The sequence below is a fragment of the Cyprinodon tularosa genome, unplaced genomic scaffold (assembly GCF_016077235.1).
Source record: "Cyprinodon tularosa strain WSP-4 unplaced genomic scaffold, ASM1607723v1 ctg729, whole genome shotgun sequence".
NCBI classification, from domain to species: domain Eukaryota; kingdom Metazoa; phylum Chordata; class Actinopteri; order Cyprinodontiformes; family Cyprinodontidae; genus Cyprinodon; species Cyprinodon tularosa.
In genome coordinates, this window is record NW_024039484.1 from 722,366 (window position 1) to 740,006 (window position 17,641).

Sequence of the window (17,641 nt, forward strand, 5' to 3'; positions counted from 1 at the left end):
CACAGTGTGCGTTATAAGACGCTCGGAGTATTGATTCCCTTTGACATGGATTATTGCAAACACAGATTAATAGACAGTACGTTTCCAGCTGCAGGCGGGGTAAAATGTTAAAAGAATGTCATTTTGCAGCTGGATTTTTGGATGTTTTAAACTGTATAATATAGAGTTGTGACAGTGATATACAAAGCAGTCGGTTGTTACAGTTGCCGACTCCCTGTGGAGAAATCCTTTGGGTGTTTCTCTTAAATACCAAATCAGAGTCAACCAAATCTAAATTTCTGATTCTTTCAGATACTTTTACAGACTGATTTATGTTTTTTAGTTCAAGTAGTTTATTTCGTTATTTCCTAATCCACTGGGGAAATCTATAAATAAGTTTAACTTTACATTTAATTTAATAAGCATTAATTTCTTTCCATGGCAGAAAAAACCTATTATGATGCAGTGCAGGTATAAAGTGTGGTTGTGTTAGAGATCTGCCCCAGTAGACCTGGCTGTGCTCCCATGCGTCTGTGCGTGATAATAACAGGGAAGACCTGGAAGAGGTCAGATCGTGAATAAACAGTGTCTTAAATAAAATATTTATGCAGTACAGTATTTTTCAAATGAACTCACTCTTGTTTTCTCTCATGGCCCGGACAGGGTTTCAGCCTCAGAGGCCCGGAAACCCAAAAGTCCTCACATCATTTGGCTTTGTTAATTTATTCAATGTTTTGGTGTCTGTGAAATGCGATTTAAATAGTGTTTCAAATTCCTCTCACATTATGTTGCATCAGCTTAAATGCATGAGAGGAGGTAATTGAAATTTGAATACTGGTTATTGTTGAGCCACTAGGGAAATAATTATTGTGCAGAACAGAAAATAGTCTTCAGGGTTTTACATAAAAAATAAGCCACTTTAAAAACGTTTCAGTTAAATGAATTAAAACATTGTAGTTTATTTCTCTAAAGAATTACAGTTTTCAAAATTCGAAAGGGAAATATTAATACTTTTGGTCTCTACAATGTTCACTTATAAGGCAGTAACTGAGGAAGCAAATCTCCCATCAACATTTGCTGATGGAAGCTTGAAAGTTCATTTAATTTTTCACCTCATTTTAACATTACATTTTAAGGCTACAGCACTTTACAGAAATGACTCCTGCACTTTTAACATTTGTTTATATAACAACCACAACCTTGGAATTAATTCACTGTAATGCTATGTATTACATAAACATAAAGTAGAGCAGAAATTTTAAAAAGACTGAAGACGGTTAGATAAGAGCTGTTGAAGAAAAGCATCCTAAAAGCATGACAGTGCCACCACCATGTGTCACCCCGACAATGGTTGATATACATTCAATCAGGATGATATCCATTCCTTGTTGTCTGTGGAACACAATGTCTTGCATGTATACCAGGATTTCTTTCTACTTTTGTCCCAGAAAGATCAGATTCATAGAGTGCATGACCAAAGGACCTGTTGAGTTATTCTTTTACCACACCTGTGGATCTCTGCAGTCCAACATGGAGCTTATGTCTTTGTCAATGGTTTAGGCTCTCCTTGATCAGACTCAAACAGAACAGAAACATTTAAAGATTAATGCATTTCAATTATATTAAATTAAATTCAGTTTATTCATATGGCGCCAATTCACAACACATGTCATCTCGAGGCACTTTCAGGCAATTTACCAAACATTAAAGACACTTTGGGATAAAATTAAACAAAAGTTACTGTTTCATCAAAAAAAGAAGAAAACACACGCACACACAAAACAGGAAGACTGTATCCCAGTTTTTTCATTTGAACATAACAATAAAAAGTAGCCTTTATCAAGTAAAAAGCAACATTTTGATATAATAAGGCAGCCAGCCGAAGTCCCTATAGTTGATAGTTCGGGGGAACTTGATTATATTAACCAGACCCTCATGGATAATGTGTTTGTTCCCAAACTTAATAAGAAAATCACATGAACCTTTATCCTTTGATTTTACAAGTTTATGAACATTATTATGCACTGCAGACTGCATATCTGCCACACAGACAGGACAGACACCTTACGTCTGTCCTGTCTGTGTGAGCCACCATTGCATGCTGAACACCTGCCCACTTCACGTCCCATCAGCAATGGTAGGTCCATATCTCAGCAGCTGCTTTATCTCTGCACTTAAAGATCTCTCTCCAGCAACAATGAGAGCGTACTTATTGAAAGTCGCTTTGATTGATCGAGTTAAATTGCAAGTGACATAACTGCATTAACAATATTTGAAAAGTAATTAGATAGAAAACAATTACTGGAAAAATAACTCAGTTACTAACACAGCTATTTTGTAAACTCATTGCATCAAATGCTGGTGTAGATTGATTGGTTCTGCTGCCTATACGTCTTTGGACACCAGTCACAAAGGTCCCTGCTTGGTCACCTCTATGAAAATCGTCTGGCTATGCCACTGCTGTAGACAAAGCTGGTCTTCATGTGTGAACTTTCAGGCACACCTGAAATTTTGTATTCTCTGCTGAAAAGTTGAGAAAGTTTAATTTTGATGTGTAGTGAGTGTTGTGTTGAGTTTATCACAAACAACTGTAACTGCAGAACCTCGGATGCTCACACATTTTTAGTCTGATCAGCCATCCGTTCGTCCATCCATCCATCCATCCATCCATCCATCCTTTTTAGATGCCAAACTATAATTTGTGTTCGATATTGAGGAGCACCTGAAACTCCCTTCAGGTGGTGATGCTCCTCCTCTTGATCAGGAGGAATCTTGTTAGCTGCTTCCATTTAAGACCTGATTTTTTCAGGCATGATCTATATCTCATGGTCAGAGGTGAGGAATGGAAAGTAGATGGACTAGAAAATCAAGAGCTTTGCCATTCATGTTTGCATTATCTCCAAATAGATCTCCAATCCACACATTCTTCTCCCTATATGCTCTAAGGTAGAGCATTTCTCCATCCCCTTTTCTAGTTTAAAACTGTGACTTCAGATGGTTTGGAAATGCCGCTCAGATTATGATCTGGGTTTTGGAACTTTGCTGAACTGGAGAGCAAAATAAGACAATATTTTTCTCTCTACAGACCCAACACAAAACTCTCCGTAAAGTAAAGCAGATGATGAAAATATTTGTTTCCGTTATATCTTAAAATTCCATTTAACAATGCATACAATTCTGGATGGCTATTAGAGTGAAGAAAGTGTAGTAAATCAAAGGTATATGATTGTAAAAATTTATTTCAAAAACATAAATAAAGAACTGTGTGAACCTGGAGCACAACTTTCATTTATTACTGTTTGACAGCAAAATAGTTTCAGTCAGGCTAAATCTCTTCATCTGGCACACCCGAAGAGAAGGATTTAACCAGGTTTAAAGCGTAAGAAAAATATTTACACTATTACAACTTAAGAAATCTAGATTATATTTATTTCCCTATTACCACTTGGAGACAAAAAATATGTCTAGTTAGTCAGACTGTGACCTTTATTATCACCACACATAACCACTCACTGTTTACAGTTTACAGAAGGGGATTTTGTAAAGTGAAATAAAAAAGAAAGTAAAACTCACAGTGCTCTGCACACCACAGTTTGGCCTCATTATAACCTTGAAATTCTCACATTTCAGGTTCAACTAAGCAGAAGTAATTTGGTTTGATTCCCCAGTTTCTACTCTGCAGCCCACTTTCTGCAGAGACACACAGCCGGGGTGTTTCCCTGTGAGACACAATGAACTGTAGCTAATCATAAAAAAAATCATTGTAAAGCCCAAACAACAGAATTCAAATCCCCAAACATGCACAACCCACAACTTTTGGACAAAATGTAATTTAATGTTGATTTGATTTTGTTTAGTAGCATTATGTTGAAGCTCAGAGCTATAAACTTAAAAAGTGAGACGTACTTGCTTTTGAATTTCTCTCACTCTTCACTGCTTCACCCTCCACGACCCACTCATTATTGATGGCTCTCAGTGAAGTAGTCTCAGAGCAGCCGAGCGTGAGACGGCCTTCCATCCAATTTCCATATTAAGGACCAAAGGAAAGGTCAGCCTGGCCACGTCTAAACAGTTATTGACAGGTTAGGAGTGTTGCTGCAGGGCGAGAGGGGAGGAACGGTCAGTAACGCAGATAATTACCACACAGCTGTCAAATGGGCATGGTGGAGAATGAGCAGCTGAAGGGGGGACATTATGCAAGCAGCAGGTGAGGGCTTCAGCTTAATGCAGTGATAATAGAAGAAGTAGTACAAAAAAATGTAATTTTACATGTTATGGAGTTTATGGCGCAAAGGAACAAGTGTTACACACAAGAATACAGATGGTAGAAAATAATATGAGCTCAGCTTTATCTGCTTCACAAAATGTAAAACACATCATGAGCATTTCTAACAGACTCAAAGCTCCAGTTATACATTTAAAAACAAGTTTGCTTAAATATTTGCAACCTCAACCTGAAATCATGTTCACCTTGAAGATCAAGCGACAAACAAATACTTGTACAGCACAGAAAATTTAGGGATGGTTTATGTGCCAATATGGACATTGATGCTGCATTCATTTTGAGCTTTTAATTCATTTTCCTCAACAATAAACAGTTTTCTTTAATCAACAAAGGGTCAAAAGTATACAAGAAAGCTTAAGCATACATACTTGTGCCTACACCTTTTAGTGCAGTAAGTGATAGAAAATGTAGTCTTTCAGGTGAAAGGCCTATTATCTTCCTCTTAAAGATATTAAGTGAGTGCAGCTGCCAGGATAGAAAGGTTTATTTAGTACTGAGTGACTAGACCAAAGCTCAGACCCACTCAGAAAAAAAGACAGAATCTTGGATTATATTTTACAGAAGGGTGTGCAATTTGGATCTGTTAAAATGAAACAACACTGGTCAGGAGACATTCAGAACACCAGTTTGACTACCCACAGTGGAATATTGTAGCATTTTTTCATGTTGCAAATCTAATTGTTGCGAGTCTTTGTATTTTATTTATTATCCATTTTTTTTTTCCACAGTAATTCAACAATAGAGGTTTTGGCCTTATTTTAAACATTTGATCCTCTTTGTTTGAGGAGTCTTTGTGCAAAGCAGGTTAGAAAATAATCACAAGGTGAGGTAAATATATGATACAAATACTATCATTAAGGAAAAATTATGAAAATAGTGTCACAAATTGATGCAGTACATAAAGTCACTGCAGTATCTTTTTACTTTTTGTTATTGAAGATGTGCCTTATCTGTGTCTGAGCACTTCATACTGTTTTATGGAGAGTGAATGTGTGTGTTTGGCTCTTTTTCATCTGTTTGACAAGAGGAATATTTGGCGGCATCGAGAAGAGACTTGATGATGGGGAAAAAAAACACTGTACTAACTGTCAGTCATGCTGGTGGCAGCATCATGCTGCGGGACTGCTTTGCTGGCACTGGTGCTGATACATTAAACCAAGTTAGGAACTATTTTTTTAACCATATACCCTACATAAACCATCGGCGTCGCCAGACCCCATTTACTGGGGCACGTGCCCCAGTATAAATGAGCTGTGCCCCAGTATAAACCTCATGAATATTTGCAACAGTGATACATTTTTTTAATGCATCAATTTAGATAATTCCAACGGGAGGAGACGTACATTTCTACTCAAACGCGTAGCAAGTGTGTTGTTTACTCCAAGTTGAGGATGAATTAGCGCCCCCACGTCAGCGCATGTCACTGAATGAACTGCAGGTAAATTAACGCGCTGCTCTCAGCTGAGTTGGATGGGACACTGTGCGGCCGCGACGCATTTTTAGTTCTGGTAACGTTTCTTACCTGTCAATTTTATTATTTTCCCAGTGAAACCACATGATTTATAGGCTACTAACTGAAAATTACTGCATTGGTTTGTAGATGGATATCAGGAAATTCCTCACATGAAGCAGAGACAGGGAAGCAGTAAAACAAGATGAGAGAGGGAGGTAAGGTCCTGTGATGAATTAGTGATTTAAGCTAAGCAGTTACATTAGGGACGTTATAAGCAATATGATGGATATTTACATAATTATAAATTTAAGGTTTTTTAATGTTTGCTGTAGAGAATGAGAATGAAGGTGCTGGAGTAGGAAAGGCAGGAGGAGGCGAGACTGACAGTTAAGAGACAGGAGAGAGACAGGAGAGACAGGTGAGACAGGAGAGACAGGAGAGACAGGAGAGACAGGACCATGAAGGTGATGAGGGAGCAACAACCAGCTTCCACAAACAAGAAGGGGACATTAGTGACTTAGGGGGAAAGCATGATGGTCCTAAACAAGTGAAGTTGTCCCACTAACCCCAGGACAAAGTTGGAGTAAAAAAAACGTTAATTTAATTCAAAATGGTTTGAAAGCTTTTTATGGTTGAAAAAGAAAGCCTTGTCATGAAGGATATGCAGTGTGTTTTCAACTTGCTTAATAACATCGTGTTCCCAACACTAACGCAGGTCATCCAGATCTTCCTCACCATCCCAGTCTACAGCTGGAGTTGTTAAAGGTCATTCAGTGTGTTGAGAAGGATCCACACTTAGCTGAGGTGCACAATGGGACAAGACAGGCTCCATCATCCTGCTATTTTATCAGTTGAAAAGGAAGAACTTTCTAAGCTGAGTCACAGTCTAGTGATTGATCGCTTTGCAAAAATAAAAAAAATAGGAGGAACACTTTAATGATCAAAAAATAAAATAAAAACTTAGCTCAGGATGAGTTAAACTTTCCCCCGAACTAAAACTCTGAAACCTAGGAATTAATGATTACTTCAGAATGTGTATAAGGAAACTTTTTATTTGTCAAAGTTGTTGATGTCTTATTTTTTATAGCTGCAATGTTGAAATTGTTTATGTTTGTTAAAACAAATATGCTCTTATACTCATTAATATCTCAACTGGTAATTTTGGTAGGAATTTATCAGGGTGGGGCAGTGTGCTTGTCTGTATTTGTGTATGGCAGGAGGGGCATATGCGGTAGGGGGCCAGTGCCCCAGTAAAGCTTTGTGCCTAGCAACGCCCCTGACATAAACCCTACATTATTTTGAAGGGGTCTGATTATACTTGAGCAAAGAGTTATAGTTTTGAACCTGCATGGATGAGATCAAATCTACAGTCAGTTAACACCTGTACAACAAATTCACCTGTAAAACAAATTCCTGGTTTTAAAATGTTGTTAAAGCAGTTCAACTAAATAAATAAAAGGAAAATGCCTCATATTTGTGTACCAGATGAGTATGTAAGCCTCTGACTGTTGTGTTTTTTTACTTAAAAGAAGATGCCTAGATATAATATATTTTTTTTAAATATATTTGTCACGAATCACCCTGAAACTATGTTCATATTTCTACTCTGCAGATCCATCAGTGCACCACAGGCAAAAGACGATGGTGACGGATATGTGCTACCCGACAGAGATATCCAGCCTGATGGACTTTGGCACTGCAGACTGCTCGCTAGGCAAAGGTACATTGTTGCTCGAGATTACAAGCTGTTGCCGTGGTGACAGCAGGAAGTGAGCATGGTGATTTGTCCTCGCAGTTAAAAGGACGCAGGGCTGTCAGCTTGGCTCAGGGGGTGAACGGCGGAGCGAAAGGCCTTCGCAAGTGAGAACAATCAGATAACAACACTTGTTGTCTGGCCATAAGGGCCCTTTTGCATTCACTGCAGGCCTGGATTTATCTCAGCTGAAAGTCTAATCTGTTCTGTCACGTATATATCTCAGTTCCTATTGATCATGAGACTTCCACTGAGGAGAATTCTACTTTGCAGATTGCTTTGGAGTTTGCTGAAAAGTATCGCTCGAGTTGGATTGTAATGGGCCGTTATAGCATCGCATCATGATGACTTATCTTCCACAATTACCAGCATCAGCATTACAAACGTAATGTTTTATGAGGAGGCTTATGCAGCTCAGTATGATTGCCTCTTTTCACTTCATCTTCTGTAGCAATCATCCCTATCAGTATGCAACTACATCATAAAAGGTATTGATCAGGGTGCTTGTTTCATCCTTTTGTTTGGACGCATCCTTTTTTTCATCTCAACACCGAGTTGCCATTATTTGTAGAGCTCATTGTGATTTTAAAAATAGTAGTACCCTTACAGATGTTGCCCTTGTGTGTTACCCATAAATAAGGATCCAGTAGAGAACCCAAATGCAGAGACGCAGGCTGAGGTGGTTTCTTGCAGATTTTATAATTAGAATGGGGTCAACAGAAGCATAAAACTGAAAAGGAGGAGTATATAAGCCAAACAGAACAATGGATGGAGTTATCAAATGATTGGGAGCAGACATTAACAGGACTTAAAATATAACTAGAAAAGAACTTAAATGACAGAAAATGGAAATGAAATTAATGAATTAAAAAACACAGAATGACATAAATCAAATTATAAAAGAAAGTGAAGTGAAAACAGAACCAAAAATCCACATCAGGAGATAATGACACCAAAGTATTCAGTGGAAACATTCTATAGACCAATGAAGCACAAGCAGAAATTTTAGAAAGGATTAGATTTGCTGATTTTGGAGTAAACTAACAGGAATCCATCATACTAAAAGCCAAATATTTTTGGCTCATGATCTAGACTTACAGTTACTGATGAAACCATGAATTGGGTGCTGATCCTTCAGCTCTATGTTACTCAGTCAAGCAACGAACTGAAACAGAATCAGTGCTTGAATCCTTCAGTGATAAGGATAAATAAAAATAGTCAGGAGTTGGTAGACATAAAACTTGAGGAAATTTGTTGGTCAAAAAATATTTATTGGATTTAGGGCATAATTACTTTTTCACATAGAAGCATTACATGAGGTAATTATTTCACCAGTGCATTTTGTATTTACTCAGGTTATCTTTGTAAAATAAAAAATCCATTTTAATGATGTGAAACATTCAACTGTGTAAGAGGTAGCATCAAATCCCTGCAGACACAGCTCATCAATCATATAATAGGCAACTAGTTTTCCCGATGAACCCAAGACAAGGCTGATAAGAAATCAGGTTTTACCATAAAAACACCAGAATTTCTATAAGTTAGGGGGTAGAAGTGGTGTAGGGTTACAGTTAATACAATAACAACGATAATAACAATCAGTGATAGTGTATCCTGAGGCATTATTTGTGTGTGTTTTAGCTAATGCATACTTTAAAATAGTTTTGGGTATAAAACTTGTTACTAAAAAAATACAATGTCTTCAATGAAGAGGCTTATGCACTTCTTAGAAATTTAGTTTTGACTGACATATGTTACAATATCATGTATTAGTAAGCTATCTCAAGTAAAATAGAAGAGCATTGTGCTACCTAGGCTTCACAACAGTCTAAAAACAAAGCTAAATTCTCAGAGCAAACATACTCAAATAGATTTTAATTTGGTATCAACTTAAAGGTATAGTGGAGGATTTCCGTGCATCTTTTCGTGCATCTTAAAAAAAAAAAAAAAATGCACATGCACAACCCTGTACCCGCTCCTGAGATGGAACGCTTATTAAACGCGTTCAAGAGCATGCACAAGCTCATTTTTCCTCGTGCACGCTCTATTTAAAAGTTAGTGTATGAATCGATCATACAAGCTTACTTTCCAAAAGAAGATTTGCATTTTTTCCTACTATGTCGAACTCACTACCAATAAGTAAAAATTTGGAACATATCACCAGAATCACTGACAATTAGGAGAACCGCTCATGTTGATGATCTACCTGGAAAAAGAACATCCTCCACTATACCTTTAAATCCCAGTTATAAATGCAGCTTTTACTAGGTCTTTGAATTGTATTCCTATTTATGCTGCAGGACAGACAAGTGTCTTATTTTTGTTGTTTTTTTCATCAACAGCAAGTGACAGATGTGACCCCAGAAACTAATTTCGCCCTGAGTATCCCTCAGGATCTCTACCTTTTTACCTTTCTTCCCTCTCTGCGACCCAGTTTGTATTTTAATGCTGCTCTCTATCAAAATGCTGCAGCAGTGTTAATGCAGAGTGGCAGGTCAGCTGTGTGTGGCTGATAGAAAGTAGTGCAGTGCAGCAGGGGAAGATGCAGGGGAGAAAAAGTCTGTTTTTCAGGCATTAACTGTGAGCAAAGCAAATGAATGACACAGAGATACAGGGAGTTGAGCTGAAGAATAAGGACACAGAGGGGTGGAAAATTTCAAACTGAGGAGGTGTCAGGATAAAAGCGGGACTGTAAAGGATTCAGCATTGCTTAGAGGCCAGCTTCACCATTACTTTTAAAATTTAAAGTGCTATATTTTGTAAAAAAAAAAAAAAAATGCCTCCTTATATGAAATATTTACTCCCTTCAGGCTCATTCCAATAGCTGTTAAAGGTATTTTTTTTTTTAAACAAGAGAAATTTACCCTATAATTAGTTTGTATTTGTAATTTATTTGTTGGTTTAAAAAAAAAAATACCTGTTATGTTATTAGCAAATAAAATGTTAAAATGTGTCACAATTTAGAAAAAATCTCACAAATAGTAAAAAATATAATAACTTAGCAATGCTCCAATATTAGTTTTATTTCAGGCGAGAAGAAGTCAGGGTGGAGCAACATCTACATGAACAGCAAAATGTATTTGTTAAACTTTTTCAATGATTTTCTTCAATAAAATAAAAAACTGGGGACATATTCAAACTATGCATTCTCTAAAAGGTGGGAAATACAATTTTAGAAATGTTGCAGCTTCAAATCTGTTTAAATGTGCACTGTATGAAAAATGCATTTGAAATTTAATGTATGAAGTCAAATAGGAATAGTTTAAATGTGGAACAGAAGCAACTTCCACATCTATCTGTTTGGATCCCCATTATTCCTTTGTGTTGCTGTTTTTTTCCCTCGTTGTTACAGTTTCTGAAATGTTTCTACTGTGGTCCATTTCTTTTATTTGCTATTCTTGTTCTTGTTATATTTTCCCCTAAATTTCTTCCCATCTTTAAATACTTTTTGTGAAATAAGTGTCTTCCTTGGGGGTGCAGCAGTGGTGCAGGGGTTAAGCCTGTGACATATGTACAGTCTTTAGCCTTTGGTCTGCAGTTGTGACAGGTTTGAGTCCCGGCCTGATGACCTTTGCTGCATGTCTTCCCCATCTCTCTAATCCCATGTCCTGTTTGCCTTCTTTCAAAAAATAACAAAACTAAAGGCCACTGCAGATTTGAAAAATACATTCTCATAAATCTCTTGCCCTCAGCTCCTTGCTTTCACCAAGCCTCAGCTGTTCCTTGTTATCAGTCACAAGAAGCCTACTTCCATCCTCCATCTTCCCTTAGTATTTAGAAGGAACTGCTTTTTGTTTTATGCCTGTTTTTCTGCGGAAATTTAGGATATCGTCAGAGGTGCTTGGTGAACCCAAAAAATTTACTATGCTAAAAGAAGCAAAAGTAAAAAGTAGCCTTTAAAGAAATTTCTCAAGAAACGGTTAAAAAGTATTTGGTAAGAAGGCTACACAGTTACTGACTACTAATCTACTTACTACCCGTGACCATAACAACTAATTTAATATTTTTTGAGTTATAAACCTTCCATCAGTATCGGTAGTTATATAGAAAAATCAATAGTTACATAGAATAGGTAAAAGGCATTGTTGAGGATTTTTTAAATGACCCGCCCTCTCCACTTAAAAAAAAAAATGTGCATGCAAGAGCGTGCACAAGCCCATTTCTCCTCCTGCATAACCTGTTTAAAATGTGCTGTTCTCATAGTTCATCCAAGTGTACTGTGTCCATATGCAGCAGGGACTATATAGTGGACATTATAGCAAACTTAGTTAACTGACCGTTCGGACAGATGATCACTGCTTTTTGCTCCATCATGTAACTCCTTCTCCGTGCAGTGCATGCGCCATCTTTTTCATTTGTCGCCATTGTCAGGTAGCGACAGGCTATGGCGACAGCGGGCCACTGTGACTGCAAATCCCATATTGCTTTGCGAGGAGAGCTCTCCATGCAAAGCAATCCTGGATATATCTGCCTCTTCTGAGGCCTTTCTATTCTTCTCATACAATTCAGAGACACTTTTTCTTGGCCATTTTCAAAGAGCCGCGGTGAGAAAGGTGATCTTCAATGACTGTAGCTCACCACAGATGTACATATGCCCGAGAGCGTGCAAGTGCAGAAAAAGATAGCTAACGGGACAAGCACGTGAACAGCCTTACGGGAACATATCACTAGAAAGACTGACAATTAGAAGGAACACTTATTTAGACTAAATTCAAGATTGTCTTCTATACCTCTAAGGACAGTAAACTGTTTACTGTATTATCACCCCACCTCCAACTAACACAGCAGACTCTGCTTTATCATAGTTTTACTCAAGTAAAAGTAAAAAGTACAATGCTGTGTAACTAATCCTAAAAATACATTTTTATTATAAAGTTGCCCATGTAAATGTAACTCGGTAAATGTAACTAGTTACTACCCACCTCTGGATATCATCTCTCGGTTAGTCTGCCTTCCTTTCCTGCCAATGCACCGTGACAAACCTTCTGTGGTTTTCTATTTTTTTATCTTGTTGAACTATTTTAATGTCAGTTTATGTATTTTCTTGGATCCTTGCTTAACTCAAAGTTTCAGCTCTAAAAAAGACTTTTAGATATGTGAAAGTTGGCTTTTCTAATTTATATGTGATTGCTTATATAATAATATTTATAACTTCTGAATGGTGTAAAGGGAAGTTAAGGGTAAGCTTCACTTCCGGAGCCGGATCTTTATTGATTTAGTATATCATGCATACAGTATATACCTTTTTTTTGCAGTAGTATATTTTATTGTAATTATCGGTATCATTTTTCATTTTCTCTGTTGTCAACCCAAGAAACTACTTGCATATAATTTAGTGGTGGTTTAAGTTTGCATTATTTAAAATTTCAACCAGTTTACATAAATTCGTGTAATCTGATTAAACTAATTATGCAAATCAAGCATGTGTTGTATAATTTTAAATTAAAACTCAGAGGTACTTATCAAAGTAAAAGTCTAGCTGTTTTTAGAAGAGGTGTCTGAGAATCTCTCTGGGTTTCAACATCAAATATCATGTATGTTGGGCTTAAACCAGATATTTAAAAGGCTTTATAATTTAAACAGCCAACAGCAGAATGTATGGATTATTATCTAATTTAAGGTAATATGTCCAATATGTTTGGTTCCTCAACAAGCTGTAAGTGCTCTGTTCAGTGTTTTGCCTCTCATGTAAAATGAGATGTTTAGGTCATGGACTTTTTGTTTTAGGAAACTATAAGAGGTTCTGAATTTCCTCCAACCCTCTAAAGTATGAATCTGTTTTACTGAATATGTTAATGAGTTAAATGTAGATTGCAACAAGAGAATGCGCATCAACACCTGCATAATTAAAGGGGGAGTTACTGTTGCAAAATGTTGTCTCAGTCAGAGAAAAGCCTGACAGTCATCCTGGAGCTTTCTGTGTGATTTACAGATCAGTGCCTCATGTGACAACTGTTTGCTTAGATCATATTTGATCTTGAAGCGAAGCTAAAATGCTAAATCTCAGGTACTGACAAGCAGGACGGATGACACTGCTGCTCTGCACAGCTGACAGGTCCGTAAATACAAAGGATTGAACTAAAACTGCTCCAAAAACACCATTTTCTCATGTTAGTATTCCAGGTGGGTACCTCAATAATACCTCTTATAAACCCAAAACTCTGCTATGAGTTTTTATCTGGGTGGACCCTGCGGGCTGAATTAATTTAGCTTAAAACCACCTTCCTATACCGGCCTGAGGCGTTAAGAGCAGCGAGAGGTGAAACGGCACAGGAATAAGCTTATTTACTCTGTCCGCTCACATCTCAGCTCGTCTCTGACATGACATGGACTGACCTTAGTCAGCACCAAGTGGCAAAGCAATCAAACGCTGAAGTGTTTGAGATAACACGCTTTACTCCATATTAATAAACATATCTAGGTGAGTCGAGCTGAGGCGATTTGGTTTAAAGCATGAATTCATTCCCTGGTAAGTATAGCACCTCCAAGGGTCACTATAGTATGATAAAGTTCTGTGGACCAAGATCAGAAACCTAGACTCGATTAAGAGGAGTAGGATAAAACTTAAGATAAATAAGAGACACAGACCAGAGAGTAAAGTTTAAATGCCGGCTTGTTATTGAACATATGGACAAAAGACAATGACTTACATTTAACATTTATTTTGGAATAAATCCCTTTTGGTGTTAAACCTTCTTAGTTTAATTTTAGGATATTTAATTCCTTTTGGGTCCTATCAATATAGGTTGCAACCTTTAGCTACTTTAATCTTCAGTTCAAGGTAGTTCAAGGTATTTCTCTATTTAACTCTTTTATTAATGAGTTTAGTTCTATTTATCTCAACTCTTTTAGTTTAGTATAGATATCATTGAATTTAGACAAAATGTTGTTTTAGCATTTGGAACCAAACAATGAATAAAGAAAACAAAATACAGTCAAACTGTTACAAAACTCAAAATATTCAGCAAAAGACTGAACAAGTCTGTATTCCACAGAATAAAGTATCTTCCTTCCGATTCTGCTTGTTTTTCTTTCTCTGAATTATCAGTCCAATGTTATCCACCTGGATCCACTAGTTTGGTGGAAGGTGAAAAGATCCTACCAGTTCAGATGTAAACCATGAAACATCCAGCAGGGGGTGCAATCCTGGCTCATGCACAGTTCACACTGTGTCCATAGGGTGGCTCGCCATCTTGAATCTTCCAATTTCCAAATCCAGTGTCTAATCAACAATCCTTCATCCCAACCTAAGTTGGCCTAACATAAACAAAATAAAATAAATAACACAATACAAAAACTAGGTGGGTCTAAATCTAAGGAAAAGCGATTTCTGCAGATTTCTGATCCTACATGCATGTTAAAACAGCACGGAAAAGAAAAAAAAAACAGGACAAAGCATTTACTTCCAAAGACAATGCTCTAATTTGGCTTAGAATTCACTAAACATTTACTTAGTATAAACATAGTTAGTTTACAGAAAAGAAAATGCATGGTTTCCACTCACCAAGTCCCGTTTAATCCAGTACACAAACCATCAATACAGAGTCCGGTTGCTTTGCAAAACACCAGTAGCTCAAAACCGGAAAACAAAAAAATATCTTCTTTGGAGTGAAAACAAAAATACCTTCATTGGAGTGAAAACAAAAATATCTTCTTTGGAGTACCAAATTGTACTTTTCAGGTTTAGACTCAATTTCTCCACTTGCTTCCCTGCTAATTTTAATGCAGCACTTTGCATGTGTCTCACCAACATGGGGAATTCCCGCAATGATCTGATTGGATGCAAGTTGCTGCAGAGGCTTCAGAACAAAATGCCCTTCCTAATAGAAATCTACATGGGTTTCAACCATTTAATAATGTAAATAATTATTTTGGATGTTTGTTTGTTTGTTTTTTAATCAAATAATATACAGTAAAATGAAATAAAACTTGTTAGATATTTTTAGATATATTTTACCATATGAACTAATTTATTGACTTTTTATTTTAAGCATTTATTGTTGTTTTTATTAACACTTTGGTGGCTCTGTTAACCTCTGGGTTACATAAGCACATACAGTGATGCTGGAAATGTTTATTTACAGATAGAGCAGTTACATAGCTATTACAACCAATTTGGTTCTACTGTATGTGAAAAAGTATTTGCCTACTAAACATTGAGTCTTTTAAATCACAGTGAATGTGGTCCTGCCTTACTCTCAGCTTCACAGAATTGTTTTAATTGAGCCAAAATTAACAGTTTTTGAGCATAAATGACTGGTTTCAGGTCATGCCAGGTTTAGTACAGATTTGATTAAGACACTGCAAAACCTTAACTCTGTTTTTTTGTATTTGCAAGAGATCAGAATTCAGAATTCACAGCAGGGTTCTCAGGTCCTAAAGCAGCAACAATCCCCAGACCATCACAAGACCACCAGCTTGACTGTATGACACACTTAGCTTCTGTCTATCAGTCAATATTATACAAATAAAAAAAATATAACCTGTGGATCTTCTATAGTTTGTTTTTATCGAGGAGGAGAGGAGGATTTATGAGATATTCCTCTGAACTTTTTTGCTGCTGAATCTTAAATGCTGACCTAAAGTTGGAAAATGAAGGCGTGTGAGGTTTTAGATCTGGTTCTAGGTTCTTCTGTGACGCCTCAGGTGAGTTGTTGTGGTTCAAACTGTGGTTTAAGGAGTTCTAAAGACTTCGGGTTAGATTTGTAAGTCTTTGTAGCTGTATAAATGTCATTGAGTTTACTTCCGCTCTCTGTAGTGGTTTATAAGATGTTTATTCCTGTTTGATGTTGCTCATCAGGTTCTGGTATGGTGATTTATTGGCTCTACTGGTCTGAAAACAGTCAGACCTGAGTGTGGTTTGTGAAACTTAACTTAATGAGATGATCTTTGTGAATTCATGATATATCTGATAATTGTGATTATATTTACATGTAGGTCCAGGTTGGTTAGCTTTATATCGTTAATAGAAACATGATTAGAAAACTTATTAGTGCTTTTTTTTCCTCATGATGTTATAATGTGAAATATTTTAGAAGAAAACACATCAGTCATGGTAAAAAGAGTTTTTCATAGAACAAGTTGAAATGGTAGCAAATTGGTTTAGCAGATTTTTCTCGTTTCTGCGGCTGTTTGTCAGCCGTCAGGTGGAGTGAGAGCTCCACGCCTGATTAAGGCGTGAGGTTTTCTTTAAATTCCCCTCCCCCTCTCCCTTGTCTTTACATGAGGGGGGATCTGGGGGACAGATAGAAAACAGGTGAGGGCGTGGGTAAAAGCTGTCTCTGTCTACCTTTGGGTGTGTCATCAACAGGTACACAGAAAGAGGAAGAGAAAGAGAAGGCAAGAAACAAACAAAAAAAAAGACATGAAGCAAAGCAGCTGAGTGGTTCTTAAGGGAAGACTTCCTAGTTACCTGTCTGGGCGGAGCTGTATGGACCTGAGCTGGGAGCGGCCGGCTTTGGTAGATGAGTGTGTGAAGTTTGAATGGTGAGCGCTCTGCTCTGTGCATACATGTACGTGTGTTTCCCTTCTTTATTTCTGTTTTTTTACCTGATATGAGAGCTGACACCACAGCCGACAGTGGAGTCAAACAGAGCCAAAGCCGCAGAGGACATGAGGTCCGAGAAGGAGGAGGGGAAGGCTGGTAAGTTTATGTTCAAAAGAAAAAAATATATGTGAAGAACCAGGTTACTTAAGGGTGTGTGTGTGTGTGTTGGGCTGGGAATCACCTGGCTTTGGCTGCTGCCTGGAGTGCTTGTCCGTTTGTTACGTAACAGGAACATGAAAGTCAGAGAAAAAACATTGACTTGAGAAACTCCATGATGGTCATGATATGTGACTGAACCACATCAGATACATAAACCAGTGAAGGATGAATAGGTGGAGATTACAGCAGTAAGACTCATCCGTCAGAAACATTTTGCTAAGTCAACCTATTTAGTGGGAACCTGTATGTTAAGGCTCACAATTTCCACTCACTATCTTATTTACAGATAGTTAGGTTGTTGTTTTTTTTATTGAAAACATAAGTTTCATAGCCTTTTATGATGCTGCAGTAACAAAATCTAGTCTGCCAACATTTCTAGACAGTTTGAATTTGAATAATCTCAATCTAAAAAAATCCACTTTTAACATTTAAAATGGATACTCTTGCTGCCATGAGGGTTATTGC

At 37.2% G+C, this 17,641-nt stretch overlaps 1 protein-coding gene across 6 annotated transcripts in view; it reads left to right on the forward strand.

Moving 5' to 3' along the window:
- kaznb (kazrin, periplakin interacting protein b) overlaps positions 1–17,641 on the forward strand; it is a 178,967-nt gene that overhangs the window by 121,739 nt on the left and 39,587 nt on the right. For 5 of the 6 annotated variants that reach the window (XR_005279303.1, XM_038269353.1, XM_038269357.1 and 2 more), the window contains one exon: positions 7,330–7,437. Coding sequence is in view for 5 of the 6 variants with exons in the window: in XM_038269353.1 (XP_038125281.1) it covers positions 7,330–7,437 (108 nt within the window). In the remaining variant the exon portion in view is untranslated. Of the gene's footprint in view, positions 1–7,329; positions 7,438–16,742; positions 17,114–17,641 lie in introns of those variants that run through there. The other variant, XM_038269356.1, reaches the window with a different exon arrangement.